General features: G+C 41.4%; 1 protein-coding gene across 9 annotated transcripts in view; it reads right to left on the bottom strand.

Moving 5' to 3' along the window:
• SLC22A15 (solute carrier family 22 member 15) overlaps positions 1-14,947 on the bottom strand; it is a 177,311-nt gene that overhangs the window by 30,736 nt on the left and 131,628 nt on the right. For 3 of the 9 annotated variants that reach the window (XM_079921422.1, XM_079921418.1, XM_079921420.1), the window contains 4 exons: positions 11,401-11,521; positions 9,479-9,551; positions 7,195-7,383; positions 4,188-6,880 (listed from right to left, as the gene is read on the bottom strand). In XM_079921422.1, the coding sequence (XP_079777548.1) occupies positions 6,791-6,880; positions 7,195-7,383; positions 9,479-9,551; positions 11,401-11,521 (473 nt within the window). In that variant the 3' untranslated portion in view covers positions 4,188-6,790. Of the gene's footprint in view, positions 1-352; positions 450-4,187; positions 6,881-7,194; positions 7,384-9,478; positions 9,552-11,400; positions 11,544-14,947 lie in introns of those variants that run through there. The other 6 variants (XR_013828315.1, XR_013828316.1, XR_013828317.1 and 3 more) reach the window with 5 other exon arrangements.

Raw genomic sequence — 14,947 nt, 5'->3', positions numbered from 1 at the left:
TCCTCAGATCCCACTGAAAGAATCAGAGCGGTTGAGGGAGGTCGTTTGGCAGATCACACTCCAGTTGCAGGCAATGTAAAACATGTTATAGTCCCTCTTATATCCATATACATGTAACTTGATCCTGCTACACAATTAAATGGATGCATGCCATCTGCAATAGTCAGTAGGAAAGCAAACATCCTATATAGGGTGAAATGCATCTCTAACAATTAAAGTGGCTCTAGGAAACAAATGAATCTATTATATTATCACCGGCAAGCATATTGTAGCTTCTACAATTTTAAAACCCTAATCTGACATGACACATATTTACCATCTTTCAAGTGCTTCCCAGTGCTGGACAGTTTACCTCTCCGGATCCACTCCTTGACCTACGCTGTGTGGACTGCATCAGTGGGCTTCCTTCTGCATACTGCCTTCTGCTCTGTGGTTTCTGGAAGCTCTGCCTACATATTGGTAAATCATTCATTGATTAAACTCACTTCCAAATTGAGTGTGCATTTTTGCCCATCTTACACAATCATTTCACTCAATTTCTTGAAGTTATATTTTGAAGCAAAGAAATTCCATCAACATCTCTTCTATTCAAAATCAATTGTTCTGCAAGGTCTAGACTGAAGTTATTTTAATACTACTTTGACTACATCTGCCCTTGACATTTTTCAATAAATAAGTAATCTCTTCTAAGCTTTGTATTACAGAGCTCTAGGGTCTCAGCTGAGAAGTCCAAATGTTTCCACAGATGCAAAGCTCTTTCCCAAGAGAAATTTAGACCTATAGGAAGAGGGATAACTCTTCATTTGGGTGGGAATAACAGTGAGAATTCTGCAACAGAGTATCAACAGTCTTGACTGTAAAGTATGGCCTAAAAAGCATTTGAATCTCTTTAACTGGCAAATACTCCTGTCACTCACTTAAGAATTTAACCATGAAATAACTTAGATCTAGCAAAAATTTTATGTTTCACTTTTTCCAACTGCTTGGTTTGATTTGCTTATGAATTGCGAAATCACTTTTGTGTGTCTTCACCAACATTCTTTTCATTTTAAAGTAAAATATAATACCAGAGAAAATACAACGCAATGTATCTAGTAAGTATTATTTTATAAAACTTTTTTTGGTGATACATATGTGTGGATATGTATATGTAGGTGTGTGTACTGTGTGTTGCAGTGTGAAAGTTTTCTTAAAATTTTACAGTCAAAATATCTGAAAACTCTTCCACGACATAGATATAGAAGTAAAATTCCTGTCATAGAACATTTACATTTTTCAACCTCACTTGCTACTGACAATCTAGTTGATGAATAAATTTATAATATCAGGATGTAAGTAAATTCCTTTTTCTTCATATCTTCAAAATTTGGTATTAGCCTCTTATTTCCTCCAATCTAATGGATTTTATATAACTTAATTTTTTCAATTTGCATTTCTCTGATCCTCTACTGAGGCTGAGCATCTATTATCTGTGAACTGCCTAAAAATATTTTTTGTAAACTTTCTTATTGTTTCTCTTTCTTACCTGCACTAATTCTTCCTATATTCTGGATATTGATCCTTGCTTTTTTACAGCAGTTGCAAATATTTTCTTCCTATCTATTGCTTTTCTTTTAACTTTGTGGTTTGTCTAATCATACAGAAAGAAGTTTTAAATTTAGACGCAGTGAAACATATCAATCTCTTTAAAAATGATTTGTGATTTTTACTTCTTGTCTGAAAAATCCCTCAATCCCCCAAGGTCATAAGAACATTCTCCTATACTACTTTATAGCTGTTTTAAAGTTTTGACTTTTTCCATTTAGGTCTTCAACTTATTTGGAATTTTTGTTATGGTGAGAAGAAAGGTCCTAATTTAGTTTTCTTTGATATGGAAACCCATTAGTTCCCACATCAATAATTGAATAGTTCATTCTTTTCCCACTGATTTGTTATGCCATCTTCAAAAAATGCCAAATTGTTATATATGTTTGGTCTTGTTCTGGGATCTATTATGTTCTATTGATCTGCTTATCTATTGCTACACTGACACCACACCTTCAAAAGTTTCAATATCTAGGAAGTTGAGTCCCTTCTGCTTGCTCTTATTTTTTTGGGATTGTTAAATAGTTTCAAATACTTTTTTTTTTAATTTAATTAATTTATTTTTGGCTGCGTTGGGTCTTCGTTGCTGTGCGTGGGCTTTCTCTTGTTGCGGCGAGCAGGGGCTACTCTTTGCTGCAGTGCGCCGACTTCTCACTGCAGGGGCTTCCCTTGTTGTGGAGCACAGGCTCTAGGTGCGTGGGCTTCAGTAGTTGTGGCACACAGGCTCAGCAGTTGTGGCTCGCAGATTCTAGAGCGCGGGCTCAGCAGTTGTGGCGCACAGGCTTAGTTGCTCTGCGGCATGTGGGATCTTCCCGGACCAGAGCTTGAACCCGTGTCCCCTGCATTGGCAGGCAGATTCTTAACCACTGTGCCACTAGCGAAGCCCCAAATCATTACTTTTCTTTAATAGAATTATTTTGCCAGGTTCTATGCAAAAAATCTTGTTAAGATTTTAATCAATATTGCCCCTGTCAACATCTCTGCTGAAACTGCCTCAGCAAGACCAAATGCCTCCATCCCTGGAGAACAGAGTAGGAAAAAACGATGCATCACAAATATGGCCTCCACCTCACTCCCACCTTCCAAATTCCATCTGAATCTGACTGGTGGAAACTTAATTGCACCTAGAAGCCTAGCTGCAAAGGGTGTTTGGGAAATGTACATCTTAGCTTTAAAGCCTCTGCAGTACAAGAAGACAGAGAAGAACCAAGGGTTTTTAAACTACAGTAGGTCATGAAATCAGTTTAGTGGGTCACAAGTGGCATTTTAAAAAACAAAATGGGACAGAATATAAGCTATCAGGGTACCAAGCAAGAATAAGCATGTTTCATGAAAGTTTTATGTATATATTTTATTTTAAATATATATATAGTAAGTATTGTCAGGTGGGGAGAAAGAGACAGAGACAGAGACAGAGACAGAGACAGAGACAGTGGAGGAACAGGGAAGAGAAAGAATATGTAAAATACATTTCTTATTGTGGTCATTATCAAGAAAGTCTGAAGGTCCCGGGAAGGTGAAGAGATGCCTTAGGTCAATTCACCTTACGTGCTACAATACGCCTTATACTGCTAAGGAAGTTTCCTTTTACTCCTTGTCTGCTAGTAGCTTTTATTTTAAATAGGTGTTGAATTTTGTCAAATAACCTTCATGCATCTATTGAGATAATCATAAGATCTTTCCCTTTAACATACTACACAGATGCATTTTCTAACAATGCAGTATCTTTGCATTTTTCTCTTTCCAGAAATACTTTTATAGTTATCTTTTGTACCCACTGACTCCCTAATTTTGCTACAGCCCCTGACCCACATACCACCCATAATTTCTAGCAGATTCTATATTTGCTCAATTTGTCAAAGATGCTACTGTGTACATCCTGATACGTTCTGTAAGAACAAAAGGTCTACATTTTACAATTCTTTATCATATTCACAAGAAACCAAAATACCTGCATTTTATTTTGTTAAAAAAATCCTTTATATGTATCCAATTTAAGAATAATCTAATAAGAATTAGTAATGGAAGAGTAAGTCCTATTAGAAAGCTGCAGTTTAATTCAGTTTAATCAGTAGAGATCATTATTTCAATATGTTTTCATTAGGAATATGAATCTATTAAAAGTACCTTTATCAATTTGACCTCCATAAAAATACTTGCCCAGATTACATTTACTTAAGTAGTGTCCCAGAAACTTTCATTTGCTTGTTATTTGTTGTATTTTATTTGTTCATTTCTAAGTACTAAAGAAGGTCTACATTGCTTGAAATCAGCCAAATGACAAATACTGCATTTTCAATGGGCAGTGGTTTTAACTCAACAATCAGGAAACTACAAAACAGTTTCTCTCAACATATCTGTGTGGTGCCAGGGTTCTGGACAAGCTGTTGATAAGTAAGACCTTTGACCCTGGAAGCCCTGGGATTTCTTATGTGTCTTATGGTTTTCTTGCTGCTTTTTAGGAGAAAAGAAATTTAATTTTGAATACAATAAAAAATTTAAAAGGATACCTTTTACAACTCATCTGAACAAACAAAATACATTACCTATAAATTAAGAGTTTTCCAATAATTTAATCAGTACAAATATGCTCATGTGCACCATCTCCACAACCACTATTTTTCAACAGTTAATAGCAAAAGGACAGAATCTGTTTTTATAAAAGGCAAAGGGATGAAAAGACAGTAATTATTATTTTTTTTAATTAATTTATTTATTTTTGGCTGCGTTGGGTCTTTGTTGTTGCGCACAGGCTTTCTCTAGTTGCGGCAAGCGGGGGCTACTCCTCGTTGCAGTGCGCGGGCTTCTCATTGCGGTGGCTTCTCTTGTTGTGGAGCACGGGCTCTAGGCACACAGGCTTCAGGAGTTGTGGCACACGGGCTCAGCAGTTGTGGCTCACGGACTCGAGCACAGGCTCAGTAGTTGTGGCGTATGAGCTTAGTTGCTCCACGGCATGTGGGATCTTCCTGGACCAGGGCTCAAACCCATATCCCCTGCATTGGCAGGTGGATACTTAACCACTGTGCCACCAGGGAAGTCCCCAAAACAGTAATTATTAAACTTTGCCAAAAGACCATCTAGGAAGAAACAAAATTTAGTGACACATCTGACGTGAGCAGCTGATAGCCCAGCCTTAGCAACATGTGTTCAAACTGTGTACCCTTCCCTCCCTTCTTCTACCCTGGAGCTGGGAAAAGAGGATACCCAGGGGCAGAACTAATGGAATCCTCAATTATCTAGCCAGAGGCAGAGGGAACCCCAGTGCCAATAGAAAGATGGATTCCCAGTTGGTCTTCAAAGAGACCAAAGCCATGACACTGGTTGTCTCTGGGTGTTGGGCCTATGACTAATACATTTTTAAACTTCTAGTTTCCACATGTTTTTATAATGGGATTATTACTCTTATAATGCAAAGAGGGCTCCAACCAACCAAGAATCACCTATGTGTTGGTTTCTTGTTTTACGTTTAACTTCACAATGAAGAGCTTCTAAGTGTCCTTGTAAGTTCTTCCTTTCTTCCTCTCTTGATGGTGGGCAGGGTCTCCATTTCCCAGAGAAAGACAGTGAGATTCCACAATTTGGGGGTTTGGGTCAGATTTGCCTGTGATTTACAAAAATGATACTGGGAGGAGTTCTACAATTTCCCTGATGGCTAGAAACAGTAATACTTACTGTGTTCTGGGCACAGCAGCGAGAAATAAACAGCATTAGAGATGGCCCCTATTTATAAAGAGCCCAATACATAATCAAGGGCATGAAGGACATAAAAATACTTTAACAAAGGTACAAGCTGGTATAGTGCAAACCAAGATGTCAATGGAAGAGGACAGGACAGGGTTGGAGCCAATGTGAGGTGAGTCCTCCAAGATTTCCAGAAACAGACTCAGTGATGACTTCTCTTTATCTCCAGTGAAATTTCTTTTTCTCCAAGGGATTAACAGAAATGGAAATTCTGAAAACACAGAAATTTTCCCAGTTGGGAAAGTGACCTAAAGTAACACTGTCCAAGCTTGTTGACTCCAGGTTAACACTCCTATTTGAGATAATACCCAGGTTTCATGGGAAACACTTTCAGCACATGATTTTAGGAAACAGTACGACTTTGATTTATTTGAAAGCTGGCAGTACTTAATGAAAACCAACATTTACTAGGAAATTACTGAGCCTTCCATTCTAGCTAACCAAACAGGCTGGAGCTGATCTAGGACTAGAAGAGTTCAAGTTCTTAAAGGTTGCCCAAGTCCCTCCTTGTACAACACTGAAAACAAAACAAACAGAAAATTGTGAAAGATAATTTTCTTTTCTTCCTTATTAAAAACAGCATTTTTTTTCCTTTTTAACATCCAAAGTCTTGACATGTCACTTTTTAGCTGCCCTCCCCTTTACAAAACTTCGTCGTTTACTGGGCATGGTTTGGAAGTTATTGCTGGTACTAGAATCTGAGATGGAAATTTTTCTCCAGGCGCACACAAGTGGGAACTGAAGAAATTACACAATTCGAGTATCAAAGGGAGCTGCCAGGGAGAGGCAGCCACACCTCAGACTCTGAACATTACTCTGGTGCAGCTGGCTTTTCCTAGCGGGTCATCTGTGGGACTGACTGAAAGCACAGGGAGCTCAAGCCAATCACTGGGCCAGGAACCAAGTTGGGGGCCCAAATTTCATCCGTTGGGATGAAGGTGGAGGGCCTCAGGCCACACAAATGACCTCTCAGTGCTTTTCTTCTGGCAAAAAAGTGAATGAAATGCTAACACCAACCTGCCTCAAAAGATTCCTGGTGAGGAGCAACTGAGAGGGGCGGATGTCAAATTTGGTGGACAGATTACGTGTTAATGGTGAGAAGAAATTTTACATATTTGCCTTTAGGCCACAATGAAGCTGAAAGGCAACGTAATCAAACTTCTAGAAACAAATGAGCTTACCACTCTGGCATGTGGACTTCAGCAATCTGGCCAGAGGTCATGATTTTGAGCTAAACCCGAATTGTGGGCAGTTAACAACTATTCCCTTGATGCAGTGATGCCCTGTTTCTTGAAATCTCTTCTCCAACTTCCTTCGTGCCTAAAAAACATCAGGCCACACTGAGTACCTTCGATGTTTGTTCAGGCCTATCTTTCCACAGCTCCCTTCAGTTTCCTGGGAGAACCTGCCCTCGTTGGAGGCAGAGAAGATGACCCTCTGCGTCTGAGGAGGAATCTGGGGCACGTCACTTGATCATCTGTGTCTCTTCATCCGCATCGTAAAACTCTTCCTCTTCCTCACTCTCACTCCCTAAAGGGCTCTCCTTGTCCACAGACTAAAGCAGGAAAGGAGAAAAGGGCAGGGAAATGATGTCATGACATTTCTAAAGTTAAATTACTGTCTAGCATTCAACTGACAAATGTACTCTGATGACATTTATTCCCCTAAGAATTAGCCCCTAAAGTGTTCTAAGAAAGCTAATGAATCATCTTTATTTCTCTGACAATCAGCTGCTATCAGATCCCACTTTTTTCCAGCAGTTTTGCTCAGTTCTATTTAATATAATCAGATATTCTTTTTTTTCTTTTCCCCCAAAACTATCATTATCCAAATGGTAAATCTGAATGATTAAGAAAAATTCCATCATACCTGAGGGGGATCCAAGGTCTGTAAAGATAACGCCTCCTCCCCCAGCCTCCGATATGAGTACACCTGAAGGTCAGAAAACGTCTCTAGCAATGGACTGTTAAGGGTTTCTGGCAATAATAAACTCAGGAGGCCTGAGGTCAGCCCCGTGGCTCCAAAGACAATGAAGGGTAAAGACCACTGCACGTACTTCTATGGGGGCAGGGAGTGGAATGAAAACAAACAAAAATTCAGTGTTAGTTTCCTAGCAGATGACATCAGCAGTCTTATGACCCAGGCCCTGCCATGTTTACTGTCCAGGTCCTGCCTCCTCACTAGAATACACCAGAAAGCCCGTCTTCTTTCCCCTTAGAGAATTACCCCAGGAAACCAGAGCCAGTCCTCGGGCACAGAGACAGGAGTGAGTAAATCAAAAGGACAGAGCTGGCCCGTGGAGCAGACGAAGCAGACTGTTCATGCACAGGCTGGGGACTGTGGGGAAGGGGCTTGGCTGTCTGAGCAGGGCAGACACACTGCCAGAGTGCATGGTGAGCCGGACACTCAGCTTCCACTCCAGGTTGAGTGGCCTGCAGCACAGTGATCTCCACACGCAGGAGACACCCTGCATATTTGCTGACAACGACGAACTTTAACGTTCTCGACCCTGGAATGGGCCAAACAGTCCCACATATGTGTTCTGATTCACTAAGCACCAGAACTGAGAGGCATGGGGCTTAAAGGTGTAAACACCCTGAAAAGGAAGAGAAAGGCCTAGAGAAACCTATACACATGGTTTGGACATGGTAGCGGGCCGGTCCAAAAGACGTTCTCAGGAAAATTTAAATACAAACATACAATTTCAAAGATAACACCAAGGTTCTTGCAGGACGGGGCTCTGGGGGATTTCTGCGCTGATTACCATTCCTGAGTTCCTGCAAAGGAGACACCCAGCTTTATCACCTTCTGGTTTGGGCTTCCAAATTCGGTGGCTAGTTAGGATGTCCCTTCTGATCATCTTTTCCTGATTTTTCAAAGATGAAGAGATGATGGAGGAGGAGAGGGAGGCATGGGGAGGGGACAGGAGGGGGACGAAAAACTCTGACCTCTGGCCCCCTGCGTGCAAACACATGCGCGGAACTGTGGGCCTGTTGTTGAATCAAGGGGAACGTTCACCTCTTCTCAACTTAGTGGGACTCAGGGAAGACACAACGCTGGGTGTTATAATGTTCTAGGACAGCGGTCCAAAGTCGGGCATCATTAATGATAAACACCTAGCGTTGGACACATTTTGCAAAATGGAACTAATATGACTCCTTCATAAGAAGGGTCTTGTGATCTAAAATTGAGCATGATAGTGGGAAGCAGCCGCGTAGCACAGGGAGATCAGCTCCGTGCTTTGTGACCACCTAGAGGGGTGGGATAGGGAGGGTGGGAGGGAGGGAGACGCAAGAGGGAAGAGATATGGGAACATAAGTATATGTGTAACTGATTCACTTTGTTATAAAGCAGAAACTAACACTCCATTGTAAAGCAATTATACTCCAATAAAGATGTGGAAAAAAAAGGAAAAAAAATAAAATTGAGCACGAAACACAGAGAAATACTCAGAAAAAGGAAGTATATCCCACTTCCTCAAGAAAAGAAAAGGCTACAGTGGCATTTCAGAGACGTCCTGTACTAGGATGAGGCGAGTAGTTGCCTGAGTGATGAGCAATTGTCTCCAGAACAGGCTCAAAGCCCCACTTGATCAAACCTAATCACGCTTCAACAAGTCTTGGCTGGGAAAGTCCTAGAGGAGACCAAGCAGAGACGTGCACAGGGGCTCCATGGGATCTTTCTCAGAACATGAACATTTTGAGATTGGATGGAGTTTACTTTATCTCCCTTTCACCTTCTTCTCTTCTAATTTTCTTTTCCGAGTGGTGTGCTGTGTTCTCTGTTATTTAATACAGGGTACCAATGCCTACAGCATACGGCTGTGGTGAAGACTGCATGATATGATGTATGTAAAGGGCTTAGCACAGAGCTCAGCACACAGCAGAAACTTAGGAAATGTTCACTAATCAACTAACGTACAAATGGGGACAGGAAGGGGCAGGCAGGCATTAGCTAACTCTCCAATGAATACAGCCAATCCCTGGGAAGGGTCCATCTGCCCTCATGGATCCTTAATCTAAAAGGCACAAGGTGCACATTTGTGTCAGGCTGATCTTAAAACCGCAGCTGTTTGTTACCTCTTTCTACTCAAAAGCACAAACATTTCCAAAGCAGAGAATCAAGAAAAACAAACTAGGAGGTACAAACCAACCAGTGAGGGGATGAAGGGAGCAATAATCCCACCAACTCGGGAGAACATGGAACAAGTTCCAAGCCCAACATTCCTGAAAGGCAAAAGGAAAAGGAAAAAAAAAAAGTCAGTAAGTTCTAGGGGGACAATTTAAAGGCTCTAAGGGATAGTGGGCTCAGAATAACAAATCCCAAAGTGGAAGTGCAGGATGCTACAGAGCAGTACTGCCCACTAGAACTTTCTGTGATGCTGCAAATGTTCTGTACTCGCCCTGTCCAATACGGAGGCCCCCAGACACAGGCAGCTACCGAGAGCTCAATGCAACTAAGAATGAGGAACATAATTTTTAATTCATTTCCTTTTAATTAATTTAAACTTAAATAGCCACATGTGATATTGGACAGTGCAGTATAGAAGCTGGTGCAGAAATGAGCACGTGAATATTTCTTGTTAAATGTTCTCCTGGGTTCTTGTGTCTTAGGTCTCCTATCAGTTAAAACATCCATAGAAGAGCCAGGGTTTAATGATCTGAAAAGTCTGCCCATTTCTTTAAACTCAACTAATTAACTATGAAAGGATCAGGCATATAAATAGGAATTGATTGGACATATATTCTCAGGAAACCAAGAACATTACCTTCTTGGGGAATGTGGGTAGCAAGGAGGGGGAGGAAATGAGAATGATAATGATTATAGGTAGGGTGACCGTACAGCACCCTGTTATCCCAGCCGAATTGTTAATAATGCCCACATTCGCTCTCAAAAGTGTCCCAGTTTGGAACTAAACGGTCACCCTAGTTTTATAGGCAACAGCCAGAGAAAGCAGGTTCTGGGAATAATCAGGGAATGACAAGCCAATCACAGACAACCTGATCTCTTACTGGGAAAAAGGCAGACAGAACCATTACGCTTCTTGCATGGATAAGGGAAAAAGAAGGATCTGTTTGGAATGATCCTCAAAAAAAGACCAGGAAAATGCCGACGGGGGACTACGGTCCAGTACACAGAGGCCGTTCTGTAAAGACTGAGCTGCATCCCTGCCCTTCAAACTTAGGTTTGTTTTTTTGTTTTCCGACTTATTTTATGAGGGCAAACTTAGGATGGAATATGTTGGGTTTTTTGGTTTTGTTTCTGAATATGTTATTTTTGATATAAGCAAGTCCTACTCATTGAAAATCACCTTTAACAACTAATATGTAAATACAATATTCACTTATAACTATAGGGAATTATCTTTATTTATTTATTTATTTTTGGCTGCACTGGGTCTTTGTTACTGCCCGCGGGCTTTCTACAGTTGTGGCGAGTGAGGGCTACTCTTCGTTGCGATGCGTGGGCTTCTCACTGCAGTGGCTTCTCTTGTTGTGGAGCACAGGCTCTAGGCACGGGGGCTTCAGTAGTTGTGCCATGTGGGCTCAGGAGTTGTGGCGCACAGGCTTAGTTGCTTCGCGGCATGTGGGAACTTTGTGGACCAGGGATTGTACCTGTGCCCCCTGCATTGGCAGGCGGATTCTTAACCAGTGCGCCACCAGGGAAGTCTCATCTTTTTTTAAATGTGTATATTTTGTGCTAAAATATAGGCTCTGTGATAACAGGGACCTTGTCTCCTGGTCCATCGTGTACCTGACACAGAAGGGTTGACTGAATAACTCACATGCACTGAAATAAAAATGACATCCGAGCACTATTTGGGTGCTGGGATACGTTTAGTGTAGAGTACTTCTCACGACTGACAGGGAATTCAGCCCAAGATCAAGTTACGTTTTCCTCAGCCAAGCAGGCAAGAGCAGTGTCCACAGGTTCTGGGCTCACAGCTGCTTGCTGAGTTGCTGCTAGCCCACACCCGCTGTGCTCCAGGTGAAGTGAGGACCACACCTCTGTCAATGCAAACATCTACAACAGAATTCAGGACATGGGAAGGACAAGCCTGTGTGTGAGGCATACCTGATGACCGTGGGGTACAGCTCTGAGGTGTAGATATACACGACATTGAAGGCAGCGCTGATGGTCAGCTTCCCCAGCAGGGACAAGGAATGGCTGTTCACCACTGCGAACACACCTGTGTCTGAGGAGGACAAGTGCCACATCTGTGAGGTCCTCGGTGGAGAAAAATTCGTCTAAGTGACATACTTAATTCTGAAGGAGTGAGAGACATCTGTGGTGATCTCAAAGAGCGAAAGAGATCATATAACCAGACATACATTCAGAAGGTTTAGTTATCACACACAGCACACAGCAAATATTTCTCAGCATTTTGGCCATCCCCAGGAAATCTTACACAGTGGCTGTCGTGATGTGTGATTAAACCTGCACAACCTAAATGTCCATCAACAGATGAATGGATAAAGGAGATGTGATATATATATATATATATACATACACACACACAATGGAATACTACTCAGCCAGAAAAAAGAATGAAATAATGCCATTTGCAGCAACATGGATGGACCTAGAGATGATCATACTAAGCGAAGTAAGTCACACAGAGAAAGACAAATACCATATGATATCACTTATATGTGGAATCTAAAATATGACACAAATGAACATGTCTGTGAAACAAAAACAGACTCAACAGATATAGAGAAGAGACTTGTGGTCGCCAAGGAGGAGGGGTGGGGGAGGGAAAGATTGGGAGTTTGGGATTAGCAGATGCAAACTATTATATAGAGAATGGATAAACAACGAGGTTCTACTGTTTAGCACAGGGAACTATATTCAATATCCTGTAAAAGCCATAATGGAAAAGAAGATGAAAAAGAATATATGTATAACTAAATCACTTTGCTGTACAGCAGAAATTAACACATTGTAAATAAACTATACTTCAATAAAATTAAAAACAAACAAACAAACAAAAAACCTGCACTCACTCCTGAATGACAGAGCTCCCTGAAAACTTCTGTACTGGGGTCAAGTAAGCTTCACAGAAGTCTTAAGTTCCACCTATCTAAGCGTATTACTTGCCTCTCCTTTCTTCCCAACCTCGTTCAACAATCAATGATGTAAAAGGTTGATCAGCATGACAAGCCCTGACACATGAGAGGAGTGAGTCTCAAAAAACTCCTATCTTCAGTTTGCATTCATTCCTTAGTATTCCATTGTAAAGACAAGGAATAATCCCACTAAACTACTACACGTTCTTTAAAGAACAAGACTCTAAATGTGGAACTACTTTTCATCCTTCCTCCTCCCCAATTTCTTACTTGAAGATTACTAATCAATAATGATATTTCAGTTTCTTAATGTAACGTTTTTTACATAAAATGCAAAAATACAGTTTATGCTAGTTCACGTCCCTATCAAAAATGCTATCAATTGTCCAGTGGTTCTTTCCTTTATTAATACTACCTTCTCTGGGATCTTACAATTTAATTATTCCCTTTCAAACATATTTAACCTCTCCCCTTCAGCAACCCACTAGGCCGTAACCTTCAAAATAAGTTTTCTTCTCCTTAGGAAAAAGCAAAAATTCTCATTGGCTCCATTGCACTTTCTCCCCTTCACAATCAAACATCTCCAGTGAGTGACTGACCCTCCATTTCCTCAAACGCATCTGCCCTGTACATCACTACAATGTGGCCTCCAATACCATCCTCTCCTGAAACTCCTATTCTTGAAGGTCAGCAGCAATGTCCTGATCACCAAAGTAATTGCCTCTCATTCTCTCTGACATTTCTGACTAATAGAACATGCCTGTCCCTTCCTTGGGACTACATACCTGGCTCATCCAAACCACTTAAATAACTCAACTGCAATATTCTTTCCTGCCCTTGACCTCCACGGCGCCCATTTCCCAATCCATGCAAATGGCATGCTTTAGACACTCCCCTGTAGTTGCTTACTTTTCCATCTTGTCTGCCCCCAAATATACATATATATATATATATATATATATATTTTTTTTTTTTTGCGGTACGCGGGCCTCTCACTGTTGTGGCCTCTCCCGTTGCGGAGCACAGGCTCCGGACACACAGGCTCAGCGGCCGTGGCTCACAGACCTTGCCGCTCTGCGGCATGTAGGATCTTCCCGGACCGGGGCACGAACCCATGTCCCCTGCATCGTCAGGTGGACTCTCAACCACTGCGCCACCAGGGAAGCCTCCCAAATATATTTTGAGTTGTCTCAGGCTAAGGCCTTGTTTGTATCTGTTTCCCTCACGGCACCTCCCACAGTCTGATCACAGTGGTGCTCACTAAATATTTATTGCAAGAGTAAGTGTAAGGACTATAACAGGGATTAATTTAAGCGAAAAGAATCTGTGCTCATGTACTTTCAATGTCTGAGGAGGGAGGCACATAATATATCCCATTCCAAAATAAAAGTTTCACATTCCCAGCTTGACTATGAAATAAAACTTCAACTCCTTTAAAGATGGCGTTCTGAACGCAGTGGCCCAGGCACTGCCAAACTCGACCATCTGGGGCCTTCTTCTCTTCTGCCAGGCTATTTGGAAGAATATGTCAGCAATTTTAAGTACTGAATATATTATTTTAAGCCATGAGGTGCTTCTGGAAAAAGAAGCATGCTCAAGGTATAGGTCTGGACTTTTGATATCTAACAACTTCAAGTAAACCAATAATGAGGGCAAATTAAATTCATCAATGATTTTCCAGAAAACTGAGTGAGTCAGGAAGAGGTCTTGGGTGGCACTGAAGCAAACAGAAATGTGCACATTTGCGTGACTGCAAATGATCTTTGGGACTGTTTTCAACCCATACAGGATGGCACCTTCCAGAACTGTGTTGGAGATACTCTACGTCTTTAGAACAGGTGAGGGGATTGCCATCCTGAAAATTAAATTCAAATAACATGTCGCAGAAGGCTTACCATCTAAACACCCACAAGATCCAAGGCTGGAAGATTTCTCCCCTGTGAGGCTCAGGACACTTCTAGCAGTGGCCCATCTGGGGAGCCTGGCTCCAGCCGCATACCCACAAGTGCTCCCATCAGCCCGACACCTCATCTGATGCTTGAAACTTCTCCCCTTGTTCCTGCCAGTGGAGTCTGCAGCGGCCATTTGAACCTGGGGGAACTCAACTCTCTCCCAAGATAGCCCATGTCAATTTCAGACAGCTCTGTTTATTAGAAAATGACTTCTTAGCCTGCCTGTGGAGCTGCCGGTCTATCAGTCATCATGAGTTAATATTTAGGAAGGCTTTGCGGCCACTGGGTTGGTTCCCTGGATTTCTGACCTTGGTTTTTATCTGAAAATGAAATTAGATATTATTGGCTATTATCAATGAATGTTCAAAGTGACTGTTAAGGGAAAAAGAGTGATTTAAAAGGAAAAATTAAGCTCAATTATCTTTGGGAGAAAAAAAAGGGAATTTTCAAAACACTTGTATTCTTCAAAGTACTGAACTTCAGAGGTTTTAAGTTGATTCCAATGATGAAGATACTACAGACATCATTTTCAGAACTAGTCATCTGAAGTTTTCTCAGAGTCCACTAGGGTCACCAGAACAAAATACCTCAGTATGTTAC

Source organism: Stenella coeruleoalba, assembly GCF_951394435.1.
Source record: "Stenella coeruleoalba genome assembly, chromosome: 1".
NCBI classification, from domain to species: Eukaryota; Metazoa; Chordata; class Mammalia; order Artiodactyla; family Delphinidae; genus Stenella; species Stenella coeruleoalba.
This window is presented reverse-complemented; position numbering and strand designations above follow the sequence as displayed.